Source organism: Chenopodium quinoa, unplaced genomic scaffold (genome assembly GCF_001683475.1).
Source record: "Chenopodium quinoa cultivar QQ74 unplaced genomic scaffold, ASM168347v1, whole genome shotgun sequence".
Taxonomy (NCBI): Eukaryota; Viridiplantae; Streptophyta; class Magnoliopsida; order Caryophyllales; family Amaranthaceae; genus Chenopodium; species Chenopodium quinoa.
The window spans coordinates 172,331-195,990 of record NW_018743514.1 but is presented as its reverse complement, the minus strand read 5'-3'; the positions used below and the strand labels follow the sequence as shown (position 1 = coordinate 195,990).

The 23,660-nt window shown below is 38.2% G+C and overlaps 1 protein-coding gene across 1 annotated transcript; it reads right to left on the bottom strand.

Annotated features, from left to right (window-relative positions):
* Window positions 1-302: 302 nt before the first annotated feature.
* LOC110739889 lies at window positions 303-22,470 on the bottom strand. The gene is made up of 3 exons (XM_021920370.1): window positions 22,281-22,470; window positions 3,114-3,169; window positions 303-533 (listed from the first exon to the last, which is right to left on the bottom strand). The coding sequence occupies exons 1-3, from the start codon at window positions 22,468-22,470 to the stop codon at window positions 303-305; spliced, it is 477 nt and encodes a 158-aa protein (XP_021776062.1).
* Window positions 22,471-23,660: the final 1,190 nt, after the last annotated feature.

Here is a 23,660-nt window from a genome sequence, read left to right as displayed (position 1 = left end):
TTCCCCGAGTTTGGAAATGATTTATTGGAACATTTGAGTAAGAAATGGCTCATTATGAAATGGATAATGTGATTACAAAATTAATTATTTGGCAGTGAAATGGATCATTTGGAAAGGAAATGAATATAAATTTTATTTATGAATAAAGGAATAACTGGAAGATAAAATGAATTCAAATAACCTACGCAAATCAATAGGTTTATTGACTTACTATGGCCATGCCACTTATTACTGTACTGGAAAAGAAATAACTATGGCTGCGGAAAATAAACTAGAAATCGAAGAAGCGAAACTACAAAAATCTAGTCCTTCCGAACATCCTCCTCCTCCTCCATTGGTTTAGGTGTCTCTGGATTTTGCTCTACTTGAATAAACTTTTCATCTTCCTCATCGTCAGATGAAATGTCAATAATGATTGGGGTTGGGGGTGGATTTGGATTTGAGATTTCCATAATGGAACTGTCAACAGTATGGTTACTCTCCTCCATTGATTCTCCTTCCTCTTGCCCTCCAATTGCTCCTGGTTGATTGCCCTATGATGGAGAAGTGTTTCCTAATTGGCTGCTTGTAGAAGGGGAATTATTCCTTGCTAGGTTATCATAATAATAATTTGGATATGGAATCTGTAAGCGTTGCAGTGATATTTCTCAACTCGAATGAGGTAAGAAATCAAGTATCTGTAGTCAGGGTACCATTGTCTATAATAGTCTTATATTTCGAGTAATTGGGAATGTCCCCAGGCAAGTAGAAATAAAAAAACTTTGTCTTGACAGCAAGATATGGGGTTCATCAGAAAGACAATGAATTATCATGGCTGAAACACGATTAGGGAGATCATACTGCTTGTCTCCTAGGACATTACTCAGGTGTGAACAATAAAAGCGGATTTTCTTGACATAGTCAAAGGAATGTTCATAGTCTTTCTTAATTAGGGTTCCAATTAATGAGTTTTTGTTAGGATAGATCGGCATCCTATTAAGGAAAAGGTTTAGAAAAGAATTCCCTTCCTAAAAAAAAAAAGACAGTTCTTGCATGAATTTAGGTTCAGTGTTTAATCCAACAATCTTACTTATTTCTAATCACATAATTACATGCTTCCACACCATCAATTCACATGATCAAACATCGCAACCTAAATACTTAATTCATACAAGAACATAAATAATTCTAACTTATATGCCCAAATTCTTTCCTACCCAAGCTCACAAACATGCTATTAAAACTTTTAATACATACTTCATACCTTAATCCTTCGCTTCCCTACAAAACGGACAAACCAAATTTTTTTTTGACTCCTGTTTATTTTAAAATTTCCAGAAAATTAGCCTAGATAAGGCAAAAAATTTTGGCCAAAATAAAAAAAAATTCGGACACCCCAAAATAAAATAAAAAAAATCGAATTTCTCCAATTTTTTTATAAAAAATTTCGGACCTTTTCCTTATAAAAATAAAATTTCGGTCCTCTTAAAAAAAATAAAGTAAAACAACTCACTTTTTAAAATAACTCATAAAATAAACACTTGGCCAAGTTTAAAACAAAATATTTTAAAACATGTTTTTGGCTTTAGTGGTAATAAAAATCTTAACCAAAGCTCCCAAATACCACTTTGTATTACCCTAGAAATTCCTTTCCGTTAAATACCTATTTTGCCTTTTTTAAAATACGAATCAGGAAATTCTAAGACATTACCGCCACTGTGAAAACGACTAAGACAATTATCAAGACACATAGAGGAAGACTTGTTTTAAAAACCATTAGTCAACCAAACGAAAGTAAAGTCAAACCAAAGTTAAACGAAGTCAACCTACAACTTGGAACCATTGTAGGCTCTTTTAAAAACCAAACAAATACTTAAAACCATTGCGTTAATCTCACAAGCAAATATATATAATAATCAAAGAAAATAAACACATCACATCCTCGTATGAACTAAACAAGATTTACTCTTCACTCATGCCCATCATGAATATGCTTCATCACCTGAAAAGCTTCTCTTTATTTTGTCCCCACTACTCGCCATTAGAAATGGGTCATCGTAGGGCTAAGATAAAGACAAGGCCAAACAAACATACAAACACCCAATCAGCAATGCTGAGTACATAAGCGTAAACGAATCACACTAACATGCTTTCATCTTAGCATCATACAACTTACCTAATTGCACCTGTTTACAAGCATAAAACACACAACACAATCAATGGATAATTGAATTTCTTATTTAGTTTGATTACGCATCGCACGGGTTTCCCACCAAATCCCTACCCCAAATAAATTGAGGTAAACTACACCGGGAGCTAATCGGGTAGGGAAAAATGTCACATGAAGTGACTGGATGTCCTGCTTAAAAAAATAAAAAGGAAATACAACGTCCTATACTCTTAGTAGTAGTTATGATCAAATATAAACTCACATAATTTCCCCCATGTGTTCATACTCGAGGTATATACGTTATAAGAGTTTTGGTGAGCAATCTCTTTCACATTATGTTATTTAAATATTTTAGACTTGGTGATGACTCTCAATCTACAACACAATCAATCAACATAAATCATTCAAGTAATCAAACATTCCAATTTAATTCTTGAACCATTAGTAATCATGAATGATTAAATGTTGAATCCTTTATAAACTACCTCGGCGTTAAATAACACCTTAAGCACATAATGCACCGCAAATCCTATCCCTCGGTGTTTAAAACACCTTAAGTGCACTGAGGCACCGCATTTCATTCCTTTATTTTCTATGTACAAAGACACTTACTAGCTCAATTCCCATGCTTATAGCATCAATAAAAATTATATGAACCATAATAAAATTCCCTTTTTGTATTCCAATCCAAATTAAACATTTACTTTAACCAAGTGAGCCTTTAAACATGCCAACAATAAAAGTATGGTTCAATAAAAATATTCCAATATCACCAATTCAAACAAATAAATACTTCAACCAATCATGCTTCACCAATATTTCCCCAAAATCCATTCCAACTCAATCAATTCAATTCAATTCACTAATTCCAACCAATTCCTAACATGATACTAATTTAGAATCATTAAAAGTAAATCCTAGCATGCTTCTACACGCTTAAATAATATCGAGTACGCGTACATACCTTGAATATGATCTCAAAACCGCCACGACTACATAAATCACTCACTTGGAAGTGTCCTACAACCCACAATTTCATAGAGACATTAATACCCATTCATATTAAATTTCCAACAATATATACAGTCTTTAAAACACTTTAAAACCTTCTAAAACATGCTGAAAATTAATTAAAACCATCTACTTTTATTCCAAATTAATGGGTAATTAAAATCCCTTCAAGAAAACTTTATTCTAGTCTCTACATAAAAATTTCAGCATTATAAAAACTCTTAAAATTGCTGTAATTTAATTTAAAAACACTAAGTTCAATAGTTTTAATCAACCACCATTAAATTCCATCAATAAACATCAATTTAGAAATCTAGGGTTTATCAATTTGGGGCTTTTTCACATAAAAACCAAATCTAAAAATTATGTGAATTAAACATCATCAAAAACATTATAAAATCATCACACAACACCCAAAACAATAATTAATCAAAGCTAATTAAAAATTGAAGCATGATTTTTTTTTATTCGTACTCGCACGCACAAGAGGGAGGCGGCAACACCAACTGCTGCTGCCAGCGTGTGCTGGTGGTGGTGGTGGCTGTCGGCCACCCTTGCGGTGGTTGTGCATGTGTGTGTGTATGTGTCGTGCATAGTGAGAAGGGGAGGGGAAAAATTAAAGGGAAAGAAAATAAGAGAGGAGTGAAAGAGAGTTTACCTTTGGGTATTCTCCACCATGGGCAAAGTCTAATTTGTTGTTAAGGTGGGTATTTATACTCACTCTCAAAACCCTACGAACTATATTTCCCTTTTTCTCCTTAATGATTCCCATTCCCATTCAACTTGGTATTTGACTTTCTTTAAAATTCCATTGACTTTAAAAATTCCCTTATAAATTGAGTATGCCCCAAAGTTTCTAAATAATGAAATAAAATATTACCAAAACCAAATAAATAAACAGAATTGGGTTTTTAATTAAAGTAAACCTTTTAAATTATTACAATACCATAAATAATTCATTTCAAATTATTTAAATACGTCGTTTAATAATATTTAAAATTAATATAACTATAAAAATACGGGGTATTACACAAAACATGGCTAGTAGAGGGGTAAATGCAAATAAAAATACAAAAAGCAATAAAAACAAAAGCTAATCGTAGAGAACAAAATAGTCACCGAAGGAAGAATGCCTTTGTCATCCCTAGATTTAGTTCGGTCATGATCTCGGGTAGCTAGACGTCATGTTCTTGATCTAAGCATGCTTTGGTAAGGATCCTATGCCGCTCATATAAGGAATGTTGGAGGCTTGAACAATAAAGCTCACATCGGGTTAAAACTACCTTTAGGGCTTCAAATCCCCTAATGAGAGCAACACCTTCTTACCACAAACAAGTGAATTTGGGTTCGATGGGCCTTACAAGTTCTAGCACAACTACCTTAGCATAGACATATCTTAAAGTCAACCAATGGCAATCCTGAAGCGTGCAAACTTATAAAACTCAAGAAGATAGGCATTCAAACCCACAAGTTAACTTTTATTATGCTCAAGATGAAAATGAAACAACTAAAATTTACATGATTTGTCTTGAACAAAAGGGAAAATATTTTTCATTTTTCAAATTTTTTTTGCTTTTTTTTAGAAGGAAGAAGTAAAAGAAATCAAAGAGGCAAGTAAACATATAATTCCCAATCGACAAACAAAGATCGTTCGGTATCAATACCAATAATCACCAGATTTCGTGGAATCAAATGCATACAACCTCGAACATTCAACTCCAACCTAGTCTAAGCTAATCTATGCACACAAAAGGAAATAAAAAGAAAGAAAGGAAAGGTCTCACCAAATGTCGCTTGAATTGGAACACAAAGCAAATTTTACGATCTCACCAAGGTTTCCGGAGCTTGAATCGCTCCTTAGCCCATCTCTTTGTGCATTTTATCTTCAAGCTACAAAACAAGGTGAATAAAAGAAAGACACTACAACTATACACAAGAAAGGTTAGTAAACCAAAAATGAAGAAAACTAAAGCTATAAACAAAGAAAAAGGAACTAAACAAAAAGTTATATACAAGTTTGGAGAAAAAGAGGTTTGGATTGAAAGGATTTGGATTTTTCAATGGGAGCATCTCAATCGAACAAGAACCTCAAAAATTATCAAGAATGTCATAGAAATCATCATCAAAAAGCCTCAAAAATTATCAAGAATGTCATAGAAATCATCATAAAAAACCTCAAAAATTATCATGGAGATCATCATCAAAACACCATCATTAAAAAATCATCACACTCATCATCAAAAACATCATCAAACTCATGAAAACAACAACAAATCAAACAACTGGCCAATCATCATCATAAGCAAAAATTGAAACCAACCAACCAAAGCATGTCATTTCCCCACACTAGCATGATACTACCCTCCCCCACACCACACATAGACATCCCTTTGCCCCTTATACCCCCCTCCCACACTAGAAAAAAGCACTGACCTCAGTGCAACATGATAAAAACAATCGAAGGGCGAGACAAAGGGAAAAAAAGAAAGTAAAGGGGGCTAATGGCCATTAGGGCTGACACCATCACTAGGGTCGGCACCACCATCATCCTTATCCTCCTCATAAGAAAAGTTGGCCGGAGGGATGCCATGAGGATCCCATCCCCCGGTGTAGCCAGGTGGCCAACCATAGTGACCTTTGTAAAGGTCTTGTTGCCATTTGCGCAACGGGTTGAAAGGAAGGGCATTTGTAGAGGGGCGGGGTGAGTGGGATCCACTTAAGGGTAGTTAAGATCACCCCTATAATCACACCCACCCGGTTGTTAGTAGTTATATGGTGGGTATTCAAGAAACACCTTTTTTGGCACGGGAAGTCCATGCCAATAAGGCCAAGTTTGCTCACCACTCGACCATTGAGGTATTGGGCCTTGTTATGGTGGCCAATATGGGTAGTTGACCATGGGGGTGACCTCACCCCTACTTACATTGCATCATAGAGAGCTTGAGTTTGGAGGAATATACCTTGTTGGTTTTCGAATAAGCCTTGCATGCCCAATTGCATGCTCCTCATTTGTTGTTAAAGGCTTTGCATGCCTTGATGATGATGATGTTGTTGTTGTTGTTGTTGTTGTTGTTGTTGTTGTTGTACATCTTCTTCTTCTCCTTTTTCCTCCTCAACACCTTCTAAATCTCCTCCCATGTTTGCATTTGGCAACGCCCCATTATCATATGTCACGAACGAAACATTCCTAGCAGGGTTTGGGAGGATACACTGATGCTCATGGCTCACTAGCCAATCATAATAGTTGTTCATATCCTCAGTCTAAGTGATGAAATCCAACTTCTTGAGTTAGGCAATATCAAGAAAAATATCACTCTCATTACCCACCGGGGTACATGCGGGGAGGAGGATCCCATGGCCGAGCTTTGTGGCTAACCTTATAATCATCGCCCCAAGGGCGATCTCATCCATCTTGTTCCCACTAGTGAGGTCCACACAACACCTCATGAATAAGTAACCCATGTTGAGCCGCCCACTCAACTCTTCTCTCGTGGTAATCCAAAGGGTGAAGACTTCTTCCCTCGAAAGCTTACCCAAATCTTGCTTACTAAATACCGCATACCCAAGGAGGCGGTGTAAGATGCGGAGGGCCGGATGAATCGGGTGCTAAACTTAGGGATCCCAGAGATAGTTTTCCACCAATAAAACTCATTGTATTCGGGGAAGGGTTGTGGAGTAGGGGAAAGAAGGTTGGCATCGGGATTAAAGTCCAAATGGACGTTGAATTCCCAGAGGTTCATTGAATGTCTCTTGTTGAAAATTTGGAACGTGATTAGAAAATCATCGGCTCCAATCGGTTGGCTGTGAAATGAGGCTAGGAATAGGAATGGTTTCCTTCGAACAAGTGTATTATTCCGATACAAGGTTCGAAATTAACTAGGAAAGCTAATTATTCAGTGAGGTCAAGTGATCGGAATGTCTAGTTGGAGTCCGCTTCCGATCAGTAATATTAATAAATAATTAATATTACATCTTTCTCTTGACTGAACCCTTCGGGTCACACCCAATTGTGTAACCGAAAAAATGCGACGAATTAATTCGAAGGATTAAATAATTCGATAGAGATTTTATGAACTCAAACGTCGGGTTTCGAGCTTAGAGCGTCAAACCCGAGCATCAAACGTCGAGATAACTTATGCAATCGACGAAACAAGGTTTATCCAAACAACAAGTCAACGCGCACAAAAGTCCTAGCTTAGCAATGGACTAGTGATGCGAGGTCTAGGCGGGCTAGGTTAGCTAGCCGGGCTGCTGGCGCATGGCACATGCTTGGCCGCAAGCCCTACAAGCATCACATGGCTTGGCTAGGCGTGTGCTAGTCGAGTAGGTGCATGCGGGCTAGCAGTATGCCCTCGCTAGCAAGGCTAGCGGCCAGCAAGGCTAGCTGGACCACGCTAGCGAGTGCAGCGCCCAACGCATAGCAGCTCGCACTTACTTGTGAGGGCCGCTGCCTTGCGGGGTTGCCACTGCTGCGTGGGCTGGCTGGTAGGCCCAGACGAGGGACTATGCGCCAGCAAGGCAACCTTGGTGTAGAAGGCAGGTTGCCAGCTGGCGCGCCACAATTGGGGCCGGTTGGTGAGTGTGTTTTGGCTTGGGGAGACAAGGAAGGTGTGGTCCTCCTCTTGTGGTCCCCACCTACCCTCCCTCTCCTCTTGCCACTTGTTGTTTGCTAATTAGTTTGTGTATTTAATTTAATTTAGAATTAAATTAATTACTTATTTTTTCTCACTTATCATATCTCCCACATGGAAAGATGATTGAAGATTTTGGGAGCCTTTGCCTATAAATACCAACCTTGGGAGTTTAGATTATTCACTTGAGTTGAACTCAATAAGGTATCTCCCAAAAGCGTGAGAAAGCCTTTAAGTACGTAATACTCTAGTTTCTTTTGGTCTGGCCTCGTTTAAGTTACGAGGTAGGTACCCATTCGGGCGCGTGGGTGTGCAAAGAAGGAGGATTTGCACTTGCGGGTCTAGAGCTTTCCGTGTTTGTGCTCGGGGTTCATGAGAAGCACGCTTCAAGGGTAAGGAAGTCTTTTCCTTACTTTCTCTCTCACCCTCTTTGTATGTTTATGTGTTTATTGCTTTTGATAATTGCATGTTAGGTTGTTTAGTTGTATTTATTATGCATGTGATCCTTGCGGGTTTTGTTTCCACGCGAAGTCGGACACCACAAAACCCTACAGCAATATAAGAGCCTCTTGCATTTAATTTTTACAACTAAACATTAATTAAGGTGATTTAAAGTGGATTTAAATGTTTGGATTAGCAACCTAATTAGATTAGGTCCTCATTTTTAATTGGATTAAAATCGTATTATTGCAATTTTTTAACTAAGAACTCAGATTTCAAATCAAAAGTAGTGAATTTTGGGTGGAATCGATGTTCTAAATCAACCTTTACCCGCATAGTGTTTAAAATGGCCATCTAGAAGCCAAAATCTGCCAAAAAGTGGTTTTTCGAAGGTTTAAATCTTTAAACCTTGATTAATTATGACATGCAATTGTTGGATTATGTGTTTGATTATACCATTAATCTTCTGCAATTTCATTCCTTATTAAGTATGTTTTTGATGTAATTTGGTTGCTTAATTTAGATAGCTCTTAATTTGGAATTTTTTATTCTTGCAATTAGATTGCTTGTAATGTGTAAGTTTATGTTGAAAATGATTTTTAAACCCTTAAAATAGTTAAAAATTCAATCTTTAATGGTTTAAATGGTTGAATCTTGACTAGCTAAAATCCAAAGTGAACAAATTTTGAGTTTTAGTCATTTTGAAAGTTGATTAAAATAATGAATGTTCATAATTGTGCTTGAAATATTATTCTTCATATTGGAAGGTTGTAATATTCAATTATGCATGAGTAATTGTTGGATAAATTATTTTCATTGGATGATTGATTATTCATTCAACTAATTTTGTCAAATCTTATAATGAATTTTAATTTTTGGTTAAATTAATTATGATACAAGCCCTCAATTTTATTGCATCAATTGAGCCAAAATTATTAAAAGAATAGTTCTTGAATTAATTTTGGCTTGTTCACTAAAATTGATTAATTAAGTTAAACTTGTTTTAATTTCAAAATTGCTCAAATGTTAGTTCTAAAATTCAATTTGGAATTAACTTAGAGTCACACAAAAATTGGAGTAAAATCCCGAGGCACAAAGCAAAAATCGAAGCTCAAGCTTCAAGCATCGACCAGTAGGGCTGCTTGCACAACCCACGATGTTGTTGCCAAGCCAGGTGCATGTGTGTGTGGCTTCAAGCACACTTGGTGCGGAGGGCATGCAAGGAGGGTAGGCATGGCGCGGCAAGCACAGTAGCAACAACTCACATGCGCGCATCATGTGCGTGCTGGTTGCCAGGCAGCTCCCATCAGCAGCTCGGCACACAAGGTCGGGGCTGCTAGGCAGCACCCATCACTCGAGTGCATGCGAGCAGCTGGGGCTGCTAAGCAACATTAGCCCGGGGCCTTAGCTAGCTGCTAGGCCTCGCTCGCAACCTAACAACACCAATTTTCAATGGGAGCTCAGAGCCCGGTTTTTGTGATAGCCGTTATATTTACCTCGTTTTATTTTGCGATTTTGTTAAAAACAAGGCTAAGCCTCGGTTTTTCACGTACTTGCAAAATTTTTGACAAAATTGACTTTATCGGCTTAATTAATATTTAACTGGATTAATTAATTAAGTTGGATGTGGCATTTAGTTGGAGCTTCATTAATCGGTTATGAGCTCGATTAAGCCTTAATTGTGCTTTTTCGTTATTGTGTTAGTTCACATAATTGGATAAACACTTGTCAAGTTTTAATTAGATGTGCTAATCGGATTAACAACCTAACTTAGTAACTAGTACGAGCTTATTTGATACAATGTTTTGTATTGTTGCTTGTGTTATTTGTAAAAATGCTTGGGCCATTCACTTTAGAAGTGAATGGGTGAATGGAATATTATACATGTTCTTATGCAGGTTTTTACAGAAAGGCAACTAGTATGGCCCGACTAAAATAGTAAATACGAACTGCGTTCTGTTACGTATTTTTGTAAATTTAAATAAAGACTACGTGTCGTTCAATATTTTTGTACTTAGATTATTTAGATTACTCCTAGTTACTAGTAGTTGCATGCTTGATGGTGAAGTCTAAAGACGGTGTTTCTAAGAAGACGAAGCCAAAATATGCGATGGTGACCTTGAAGATTGGATGATTCGAGTTTCAAGGGGTCATGCTAGTTTGCCATGCGTCTTTAATTATCTTTTATATATATAATTGCGATATTAGATGCATCTTTAGGATTTCGAATGTTGAATGATTAGTTTATTTCACTTAAATCAACCAACATAGAAACCCTAAGTCTCTATAAAATTGAGTTAAAATTTACCATTCCAAAATAACACTTATAGACTAATGAGAATAGTAATGAGTTATATCAAAGCAAGGCATTACTACTTTCCTAGGGAAGTAAGGTATACTAGGTATACGCGTTAGTTTTAGTCAAACTCAACGATATCTATAAGGAGTCCTTAGATGTCGCGGCAACGAAGATAAATGTCAAGAAAGCATTAGATGCTGCGTTTTATAGAACCAAGGATAGCTTAGATTTATTAGCAATTAGATTGCTTACCTTAAAATATTAAGTGTTAAGACAAGCAAAAACATGCTTAATCACTTATTGATTTTTGGGGTCTTGGAATCGTTTCATTCTCGTTTAAAAGAGACAATTGTAAATGTGTGGATAAACGCTAAATAAGATTGAAAATTTGCATGTATGCTTTAAATTTCAAACTAATTGGTTTTATGAATGGTTTTTCATTGCAAATTCTTTCATTTGTAGCAAAATGTTTGCAGCTAACACCAACAGCAAACAGTTTTCACTCCGCTCAAGAAGAAATTGAGTGGGCAAAACTTCCTTGATTGGCAAAGGAACTTGCGAATAAATCTCATGCAAGAGCTAAAGGAATACGTCCTTGACGAGGAAATGCCTGACGCTCCTAATGAGAAGGTTACACAGGCAACCCTAAACCGATGGCACGCTGCTAATCGGGATGTCAAATGCATTATGTTGGCCACAATGTCTCTGGATCTCCAAAAGACTTTTTATTAGAAGGAGACGACTTTTGAGATCATATCTGAACTTCAAAATATGTTTCAAGAGGATGCCTAAACTGAGAAGTTCGAGACTTATAGGCAAATCCTTGAGAGCAAGTTCAAGAAAGGAGAGCCCGTCAGCCCTCATGTGCTTAAAATGATTGGATTATACGAGAATATGGAGAGGCTTGATGCGGGATACTCAAACAAGATGGCAATTGACATCATTCTCCACTCGCTGCATAAAGGTTATGATCAGTTCAAGATGAACTATAACATGCACAACATGGAGAAAACCCTCACGGAGCTTCACAGGATGTTGAAGCAAGCCGAGCAAACACTCAAAGATAAGAAAGCATAACATGCTTATGGTCAAGAAAGGCAAGCCATTTAAGCGATTGGGAAAGAAGAAGAGCTATAAGGGGAAGGGTAAGAAGACCTTTCCGCCTAAGCCAAAAGCTACCAAGGGCGACAAGCAAAAGAAGGTAGCATCTTCTCAATCCGACTCCGAATGATTCTACAGCAAGAAGAAGGGACATTGGAAGCGGGATTGCCTCAACTCCAAGGAGGATAAGAAGAACGACCCTGTAGCTTTTGGATCAAGTATATATGTTATAGACCTTAACTTTACTAGCAATACTTCATGGGTATTAGATACCGGATGTGGCTCACACCTTTATTCCAATGCTTAGGGACTAAGGAAAAGTAGAAAGCTAGTGAAGGGAGAAGTGGAACTGTGGGTAGGCAATGGAGCAAAGATTGCGACCGTATCCATAGGAACACTCTGTTTGTCTTTGCCCTCGGGGCTTGTTTTAGAACTTGATGAATGTTATCACGTTCCAAACATTACCAAAAACATTATTTCAATTTCGGCGTTGGACGCCAAAGGTTTTGAATTTCGGATAAGGGACAATAGTTGTTCATTTTATCTTGATAACGTTAACAATACCGCCAAAAGGGTCAAGACCAATGGGTCAAATTCAACCTACTTATGGCATTATCGTCTAGGCCATATTAACATCAAACGCATCAAGAAACTTCTTTATAAAGGGATTCTTTATTTATTCGACTTAGAGTCGTTTGAAAACTGTGAAGGATGTTTACTTGGTAAGATGATAAAACAACCTTTCTCCAAGTAAGGAAAAAGGGTTAGTGAGTTATCGGGGCTCATACACACGGATGTATGTGGACCAATGAGCACAACCGCAAGGAACGACTATCGATATTTTATCACATTCAGTACGACTATAGTAGATATGGCTATGTCTACTTAATGTCGCACAAATCTGAATCCTTTTAAAAGTTCAAAGAATTTCAAAGTGAAGTGGAAAATCAGCTTGGCAAGAAAATCAAAGCCCTTCGATCGGATCAAGGTGGCGAGTATTTAAGCTACGAATTCGACGACCATCTGAAAGAACATGGTATTCTCTCAGAATTGACACCTCCCGAAACTCCACAATGGAACGGAGTATCCGAGAGGAGAAATCGAACTCTGTTAGACATGGTTTGATCCATGATGGGTCTTACCGATCTTCCTATCTCTTTTTGAGGACACGCACTTCAAACCGCGACTCTAACACTGAACCGCGCTCCGTTAAAAGCTGTAAAAAGGACTCCATATGAATTATTGACAAAGAAACCTTCATGGTTGTCTTTTCTAAAGATTTGAGGTTGAGAAGCATATGTCAAGAGACTTATGTCTGACAAGCTTGCACCTAAATCTAACAAATGTTTCTTTGTGGGGTATCCAAAAGAAACAAAGGGGTATTATTTCTACAAACAATTTGAGAACAAAGTGTTTGTTGCTCGAGATGGTGTCTTTTTGGAGAAGGAGCACCTTTCCAAAATGACAAGTGTGAGAAAATTCGAACTTGATGAAGTTCGAGTAGATGAGCAACAAAATCTATTTGACAAAATTGACAATCAAAGAGCTTTAGAAGCAGCTATTGATAATAGTCAGAGTTAAACTGACAATGTAAATGCTCAATCTATTACCCTGCGTAGGTCGCAAAGGCCAAGATCTCAACCAGACAGATACCTCGGTGTCGTCTTAATCGAGAATCAAGACATCCTAATTATGGATGAAGATGAGCCAGCGACATACAAACAAGCTATGACGAGCCCCGACTCTGCTAAATGGCTAGAAGCCATGAAATCCAAGATGGAATCCATGTTTGAAAATCAAGTATGGGACTTGGTTGATTTGCCCGAAGGTTATACACCTATTGATTGCAAATTGATTTTTAAGTTGAAATCCGATAAAGATGGAAATGTATATGTATACATAGCTAGACTGGTGGCAAATAGGCAAATTCACGGGGTTGGTTATGATGAAACCTTTTCGTCAGACGCCATGCTTAAGCCCGTCCGGATTATCCCAACAATTGCTGCATATTACAATTACGAAATATGGAAAACGGACGTCCAAACCGCCTTCCTTAATGGGATTTTGGAAGAAACTGTGCACATGACACAACCTGAAGGTTTTGTAGATCCAAATAATGCTGGGAAGGTATACAAGCTTAAGAATCCCATCTATGGATTAAAGTAAGCTAGCAGAAGTTGGAATCTGCGATTTGATGAAGCCATCAACAAGTTTGGTTTTACCAAGAATCCAGATAAGTCTTGTGTATACAAGAAGGTCAATGGGAGTGACATCACATTCCTTGTCTTATATGTTGATGACATATTGCTCATTGGAAAACAACATCCTTATGCTAGAGTTTGTAAAGACTTTGCTTGAGAATTTTTTTTCAATGAAGGACTAGGGAGAGGCATAATACATATTAGGTATTAAGATCTATAGGGATAGATCTAAGAGGATGATCGGATTGAGCCAAAATACTTATATATAGATAAGGTACTGGCCCGATCCAATATGGTGAAAGCCAAGAAAGGCCACCTACCCATGTCTCAAGGCATAACTCTCAGCAAGAAACAGTGTCCGAAGACACCTAATGAGCGAGAGAGAATGAATCAGATTCCATATGCTTCGCTTATTGGATTGATCATGTATGCCATGATACGTACAAGGCCGGATGTGTCGTATGCCTCGAGTGCTACGAGTCGATACCAATCAGACCCAAGAGAGGCGTATTGGACTGCAGCCAAGAATATCCTAAAGTACCTGGAAAGGAACAAGGATAAATTTCTGGTATATCGTGGAAGTAAGGACTTGGTTGTTGAAGGTTATATCGACGCAAGCTTCCAGACTGACAGAGATGACTTCAAGTCACAATCAGGATACGTGTTTTATCTAAATGAAAGAGCGTTCAGTTAGAAGAGTGCTAAGAAAAGCACAACTGCAGATTTACAACTGAAGCCAAATACTTGGCAGCTTCAGAAGCATCTAAGGAGGCAGTTTGGATTCGTAAGTTCATTGGTGTACTTGGTGTTGTTCCCTTAATCAAGGGACCAATAGACCTCTATTGTGATAACAATGGGGCTATTGCTCAGGCCAAGGAGCCATGGGATTAACAGAAGGTCAAATAAGTCATGAGGCGATTTCACATTATAAGGGAATGGAAGACCAAAGGTAAAATCAGAATTTGCAAGATTGTAACGGACGACAATGTAGCTGATCCACTCACTAAACCTTTGCCTCAAGTGAAACACAACAAACACATTGAGGCAATGGGGATAAGGCATCTCAAAGATTAGCTTTAATTTCCATGTTTATGTTTTTTAATTAAGTTTTGGAGATGTTAACATAAAACACTAAGTTAACCCTTCATATATGGAGTATTTTTAATTCTTTGCAAATTATTATTCCATTTCTATTTAATTGTGGTTTAGAATTAAATAATGAGTCTATTCGATTTGAGAATATTCAAAATAGGGTATCAAGACAATGTCTTGGATAAAGTAACACCTATTAAGTGAACATTGAATATCATATTGAAACTATCCCTAATGAAGGTCATTTGAAAGTTGGACGACTAATGACCGCACGAGATTAGTGCGTAGTATGATTTATAGAACCGTTTCTTGTGCTATAAGGACAAGATTGTCATAAATCATTTGCACACGTATTAGTTTGGAACAATACCAGATCGACCTATGAGAATACTTTAAGAGATTTAATAATCGTCATAAGTATATTACTCATTATGGCTATCAGAACATCTTTCCTCAACCATGAGTATTGTAAGTTCTCTTGTTTGAGTACTAGTTCTTTTTAATGTTGTCAAACGTTTGCCATACAAGGGGATTTTAAAGGCAACACTCAGGCGGCTAAGGCCTCTTAGTAAGGGAAGCTAACAACGCAAGATTGGGAATGTCTCCCAATTAATAGTAGGGAACATGTCTTTGTTGTTTACAAGGCCTCTCGAAGAACGAGACTGTGAAAATGCATGGCTGTGCTCAGATAGATTTTAGAAATCATTTGTTTATTGACAGTCGAACTCGGAAATCGAGGAACACTTCTGGACGTAATAAGGATGACGATAAATCTTACCTTATACTTCATGAAGAGGCATTAAGTGACATAGAAAAAAGGCTATACACATACAGCACACTTGTCCGGAAGGACAAGTGGAAGATTTAAAGGAATGGTGTCCTTCGAATTGAACAAGTGTATTATTCCGATAAAGGGTTTAGAATTAACTAGGAAAGCTAATTATTCAGTGAGGTCAAGTGATCGGAATGCCTAGCTGAAGGTTGCTTCTGATCAGTAATATTAATGAACAAATAATATTACAGCTTGCTCTTGACTGAACCCTTCAGGTCACACCCAATCGTGTAACTGAACAAATGCGATGAATTATTCCAAAGGATTAAATAAGTCGATTGAGATTTTACGAACTCAGACGTCGGGTTTCGAGCTTAGAGCATCGAAGTCGAGCGTCGAACGTCGAGACAATTTATGCAATCGATGAAACAAGAAATCAGTCAAACAACAAGTCAACGCGCACAAAAGTCCTAGCCTAGCAATGGCCTAGCCATGCGAGGGTTAGGCGGGCTAGGTTGGCTAGCCAGGCTGCTGCCGCATGGCACATGCTTGACCGCTAGCCCAACAAGCATCACATGGCTTGGCTGGGCGTGTGATGGCCGAGCAGGTTGGTGTGGGCTAGCAGCATGCCCTCGCTAGCAAGGCCAGCAGCCAGCAAGGCTCCCTAGGCCACGCTAGCGAGTGCAGCACCCAACGCATACTAGCCCGCACTTGCTTGTGAGGCCGCTACCTTGCGGGGTTGGTGCTGCTGTGTGGGCTTGCTGGCAGGCCCAACCGAGGGACTAGACGCCAACAAGTAAGGTAGCCTTGGTGCCTAAGGCAGGTCGCCAGCTGGCGCGCCACAATTGGCCCGGTTGGTGAACGTGTTTGGCTTGGGGAGCAAGGGAGGTGTGGTCCTCCTCTTGTGGTCCTCACCTACCCTCCCCACTTGTTGTTTGCTAATTGATTTGTGTATTTGATTTAATTTTGAATTAAATTTATTACTTATTTTTGTCACTTATCATTTGTCTCACATGGAAAGATGATTGAGGTTTTTGGGAGCTTTTGCCTATAAATACCAACCTTGGGAGTTGGGATTATTCACTTGAGCTGAACTCAATAAGGTATCTCCCAAAAGCGTGAGAAAGCCTTTAAGTTCGTAATACTTTAGTTTCTTTTGGTCTAGCCTCATCTAGGCTACGAGGTAAGGACCCGTTCGGGCGCGTGGGTGTGCAAAGAAGGAGGATTTGCACTTGTGAGTCTAGAGCTTTCCATGTTCGGGCTCGGGGTTTGTGAAAAAGCACTCTTCAAAGGTAAGGAAGTCTTTTCCTTACTTTCTCTCTCTCCCTCTTTGTATGTTTATGTGTTTATTGCTTTTGGTAATTTCATGGTAGGTTGTTAAGTTGTATTAATTATGCATGAGATCCTTGCGGGTTTTGTTTTCGCGCGGTGTCGGACACCGTAAAACCCTACAAGGAACTCAAAATTTAGTTCGAGGTAAGTTCGGTAGGCCGTTCCTATGAAATTCCCCAGGCCAACCATTGGTTTTGGAAGAGGTACCTAAGGTCGTCAACAATACCCATCTTAATCATATCAGAACCATGGTAGTGTCTTGAAGGCCGGAGTTTTCTAGATTTGAGGGTATTTTAGACGGGGGTGTGGTGTTTGTTGTGAAATTTCAATTAAGGGAGTGTGGGTGTTTGTGTTTGTATTTGTTCTCGTTGTTAAGGTTCGTTAATTTAAACACGAGGTTCCTTACTACTTTTCCACTTCTTGAACATCTTTACTAATCACCAAACAACCACTCCAATAATCAACACCAATTAATACCACCACAATACCAACAAAACTTGAACACAACTACACCAAAATCAACCAAGCCACAACCAATTACAACAACAACACAACGAATAATACCATTTTTCTTAAAATACAAGTTAGTAACAATAACTAACCACAAACAATAATCCAACATTACCATCCAAGAACACCGATTTTTCGCATAAAAATCACACCATGACTAAAACATTCATAACAATCAAATACTTTGCATAAAAAATAGAAATATTGAAAGAAAGTAGCAAAGAAAGAGATTATACCACACAATTAGTGCTCATACACACCCAAAATAGCCCAAGAACCACCTTCTCCAACAAAGCTTCAAGTGTTCAACAATGGAGGATTTGAGGTTTTTGGAGTGAGAAAGTATGGAACTTGTGGAAATAGGTGTATAATGTGATGAATTTGTGTAAGATTGAAGAGGAATTGATGGATTTGTGTGAATTTGAGAGATTTTGAAAGTTAGGGTTTGAATTTTTTTTCGAGGAGAGAGAAAGAGTGAAATTCGTGGGTAGGAAGATTGTGAATGAAATCGGGAGGAAAAAAGGATTAAAATCTTGATTTTCAGACCTACGTGCCCGCGCATAGAGATGTTGCGCGCCCTCGAGGAGGTTGCACACTCCCCGCGCAGAGCTTCTGATTTGACACTTCGATTTCTTGATTTCCTTGTGCGCGCCCGCTGTAGGCGTTAATCGAAGCGCCCCTACTTAAGCATGTGTTAATATCCTTGGCACTCATAGAAAGCTGTATTTGACATGATACGATTAGGGACAAATAAATTATGGAGCCGCCAACAAGTTTTTAAGGAACTTGTAAACCGTTCACGGATCATTTAAGGCAACCACGAATAAGGGACAACGATAAGCAACAATGATTGACCCGTGAAGGTTACACCCCATTCAAAATCCATGAGATTACTAACTTCACATGGTTCAAAACCACTAAAGGAGGATCAAGAATGATGGTACGAAGTAAGTCATGGAGTTACATTCGCTCTTATTGGCCTCTACTCGATTATCACTGTGAAAAGTTGATAGGCCGTCGTCGAGCCTACCAAAATAAATCCTATCTTTGTCTCACTAACTATTAGCAAGGGTAAGAAAGGATTGAACCCAAGAGAGGCGTTTAATCAACCATCAAGATACTACCGTTCAAATAAGCTAAATGAAGTCGAAATTGGTTTGGTTTTAAGTAACTTCTACTACTTCAAAACAACTAAAAACTAAGGGGAGATTAATAATATTAAGAGGAATCTAGGGCCTGGGTTATACCACTCAACTTCATCATAAATCACAATTAGCATGCAACAATTAAGGTAAAATAGGGGATAATATAGGGGAAGTCATCTAAGGCACCCAACTACTCTCTCAAGCTAGAGGGATTACTTGAATCATGAATACAACCTACTATCGTGGTTACAAAGCATAAAACATGTGTTAAAGCATAATCACGATGACATAAACATTCCCTTGACCATAAATTCCTATTCTCATGGCATTTCAAGTCAATTAAGCATAAGGAAGCTAACTCAAGTTCATCTCTCGATCCTTCGTTGAGGAAGCTTGGATAAATAGTTCTAGCAATGGCCATATACAAGAACTAAACAATTAAACCACTTAAGATCAACTAAATAACATCCCACAATAACCAAATTAACACATGCAACTAGTATTAGTGACTACATTGAGGGTTTTACCCAAACCCTAGAAATTAGACTACTCACAATCCATGGAAATTAAAGCAATAAAAGATTTCAAGTAATTCATGAACAAGTTTAAACTAAGAATTAACATAATTAACAATCTAAGCATACAAGAATCAAGCAAGTAATTAACAACTAAGTAGAGAGAAATGGAAGAGAAGAGTAAGAAATAGTTACTATGAAGCTTTAAAGTGAGCAACAATGGTGGAACTTGTCTTCTACAATGATTGAAGTTGAATATTTCTAAGCTAATAATTAAAATCTAACTAATGATTGAGAGTTTTGATGTTCTAAAATTGAAAAACTAAGAGAAAGCTCTAAAAACTTCGATAATCCTACAAAATGAGCTCAAGGGGGTATATATACCCTTTTCAAAACAAAAAGGACGGAGAAAACGAGGAAAGTGCTCGGAAACAAGCTTGCATGAACGTGCCAAATTTGGCACGGATGTGTCGAGTTTGGCACGGACATGAAGAAGGGTGAAAAAGTGGGCAGTACCTACTACAAAGAATCGCGGGTCTGCACGAACATGCTAATTTTGGCACGGACGTGCCTTTTTGTTGCACGTCCATGCAAAATTCCCTGCCTTGACAGCTTAACTTTGGGAGACTGTAACTTCTTCGTTTCTTGCTAGAAATGGACTTGTGACCTGTCGTTGGAAATCTCTTGAGACCAAATTTAATCTCTAATTTGAATCACTTTAAAAAGTTGTGTAGATCAAAATTTATGGTCAGTTAAAGTTGACGCTTACGTAAACAACCCTTCAAGGCTCTCCAAAAGCTTTTGATTTCTCTTTAAGGCACTCCTCCTTCTTCCTCCACGGCTCTATCAACCAAGATTGCCTTTATCCTTTCTCACTCATGCTTGATGACATCCATAGTGCTAAAAATATCTACATTACATCAAATCCACAAACAACCCGTGAAGCATGGATGGTACAAAATTTGCATAAAAATAGGATAAATAATGAACTTTGATGTCGAGTAATAACAAAAACAAGGTTCAAAAGTACCCTAAAACCATACCATATAACAAGTTATCAAAAGTATTCCTGCGATCTCAAAGGCACACAATACAAAGATTCAATTTGCTCCAAACTAATATTAGGCTAAATTGGTTGAATATTAATGCAACATATAATTCTAAATATCTTGATCACTTCAATTAACAACAATTCATATTAAAAAGGATCCTAAACCGGTCTTCCAAATTATCTTGTTAAGCGTGATTTACAATTACATATTCCCTTTAACATGCAACATGGTGATCAACAAATAATAGAATAATAATAACATTGGAAGCAATTTAACCATAATAAATCTAACAATTAATATATGACAAACATAACAAAAATCGTTAGAAATATAACAGGAACAAAAGGAACATGATTATTTACTTTTATTGCGTTAGCTTGCAACTATAAAACAATAAACACGTTAGTAATTTCAAGGAATATCAATAATAAAAAGGAATTTAATTCAAATGAAAGTAAAGTTGATTTGGGGTCAAACCCTTAAATAGTTTTACCTTTCACGCCTTAGTTTAAGTATAGAACTTTGGGTATTGTACGGACTCTGGGGAGTGCTTAAGGGATGACTTGTGAAATAGGGAAGGCTAATATTTATGTTAGAGCATAAGAGAGTAAGAGAGAATTATTTGTTGCAATTAAGAGAGGTTTAAGGCTTCGAACGTGAGAGAGAGAAATGAGAATGTCTGTTGGTGTCCTGAAACTGTGAAATCAGCCTCGTATTTATAGAGGAAATGTGAGGAGGGAGGTCTCGAACCCTAGAAATGAGGCGCCGTAGCAGAATAAAGTGTCGTGGGACTGCATAGTCTGTCGTGTGACAGCATTTATGTCGTGGCATGGTAATTGTATCGTAGCTTGGCAGTCAATTTTATCATTTCTGAAGGTCAAAACGCGTAACAAGATAAAATCGGGTAAAGAGAATTGCCATGGCACGGCAGAAATTGTCGTGGCACCGCAGAAACTATTGTGGCCTGGCAGAAACTACTGCGGCGCGATAATTGTGTTCCAAGAAAATTCTTTTAAATTCATTTTTATTTTATTTTCTGTAAAAGCCATGACAATAGGGCGTCATTTTAGCTATTCTGGACTCATTTTAGGTTTAGGGTTTTAGTATTTATTAATCAGGCTCAATTAATAAATAAATGAAATGGATTAAAAATGGTTGGGAAAAAAATGAGGATTTGACAATACTTGACTAAACAATTGGACCGAAAATGTGGACTTCTTTGTAAACTGTGTTTGATTGAAAAAGGATTTTAAGCACTCCTGATATTAAATACTCGACCCGACCAATAATAACGGTGAAAGGTTGTCATCATCGGGTTTGGTTTTGGTGAGACATTTATAGATGTCTACACCCGCGAAGGTGGACAGCGCCCGTACACTCCCCACTGTGCGCTTGCACACAGCTCGCACACAAGGCGCACAAACATTCTGCCTCCAACTTGTCTTCTGAGAATTTCCTATACGCGCCCGCGCACAGGGGGTGTGCGCCCGGGCACTGCAAGTTTTCCGATTTTTTTACTTCTTGAACATTTCTTCTCACACTTTCACACTTGAATCATTCAAAGCACTCATTCTCGTGAGGATTCAACTCCTCACATTATAAAAAAATAGTCAAACCAAATGATCAATCCAAAACCTACCAAAACACAAACAAAAACATGATCAAAACATGGAATAAAATGGAAATTGAAGTAAAAGAAAAGAGAAAGGAAAGTAAGAAAGACGGGTTGCCTCCCGGAAGCGCTTTTGGTTTACGTCGTTAGCTCGACGCTACTTGAATGAGATCAAGGAGGATCATAGTCATAATGCACATCGATGAGGGATTAAGAAACAGGTTTGTCAATTGAATGCCCTTCATAATAATGCTTGAGCTGATGACCATTCACTATGAAAGGGGGATACTTATCACTTTTAATTTCAACGGCGCCATGGGGATATACTCTTTCAATCACAAATGGACCAAATCCATCGGGAACTCAATTTTTCGGGAAATAGCTTCAAACGAGAATTGTAGAGGAGGACTTTTTGACCTTCAACAAAGTCCTTCTTCACTATATTAGCATCATGCCAAGCCTTAGTCTTAGCTTTGTATAAGCTATCACTATCATAGGCGTTCATTCGCAATTCCTCCAACTCGTGAAGCTCTAGCAACCGTTGCTCACCCACATTATGGAGATCAAAGTTGATTTGCTTAATGGCCCTAAAAGTCCTATGCTCCATTTCAACCGAAAGGTGGCAACTCTTCCCATAGACTAGCTTGTATGGAATAGTCCCAATCGGAGTCTTGAAAGCGGTACGGTAAGCCCACAAGGCATCAATAAGCTTTGGACCAATCCTTCCGAGTTCGGGCTACCGTTTTCTCTAAGATGAGCTTGATTTCTTGGTTTGTGATCTTTGCTTGACCGCTCGATTGGGGGTGATAAGAAAGTCCCCTCTTGTGAGAAATACTATACTTCGCAAGAAGCTTGTTGAAGGCGTAATGCTTGAAATGAGATCCTTCATCACTAATAATGGCCTTAGTGACTCCAAATCTAAGAAAGATCACCTTCTTGAACAAATTCATCCCCACATTAGAGTCATAAGTGGGAGATGCAACGGCTTCTACCCACATTGAAACATAATCCATCGCCACTAAAATATAATGATTCCCACAAGAAGAAGCAAATGGGCCCATGAAATCAATAGCCCATACAACGAAGATCTCAAGCTCAAGAATTGGGGTTTGAGGAATCTTATCACACTTTGAAATATTCCCCGTTCTTTGGCACCTATCACTACCCTTGACAAAGGACCAAGCATCCTTAAATAAAGTAGGCCAAAAGAACATACATTGTAGAACCTTCGAGGCCGTTTTTTGAGTAGTCATGTGACCATCACATGGTGAAGAGTGGCACATAGAGAGAACACCTTGAACTTCATGATTAGGGACGCACTTCCTTAGAATACCATCAACCCCCCTTTTCAACAATATGGGATCATACCATATATACCTTTTTGCCTCGTGCTTAAGACTTCGATGTTGTTAAGGAGTGAAATCCAGAGGAATAGCGCACAAGCTAAATAATTCATGATGTCGGCGAACCAAGGCTTCGATTTCTCCTCAAGAGCATATAAGACGTCATCCATCAAAGCATCCTCTATTGGCAAGTTGTCTTCATGTATCCTAGAACCTCCCAATCTCGAAAGGTGGTCCACAACCACATTTTCGGCCCCCTTTTTGTCTCTTATTTCATAATCAAAGTCTTGAAGAACCAACACTCATCTCAACAATCAAGGCTTGGCTTCCTTCTTGCTTACCAAATACTTGAGACCCGAGTGGTTGGTATACATTTTTGTCTTGGAGCCAATAAGATAGGCCTAAACCTTCTTAAAGGAATGAATGACCACTAAGAACTCGTTCTCGGTGGTTG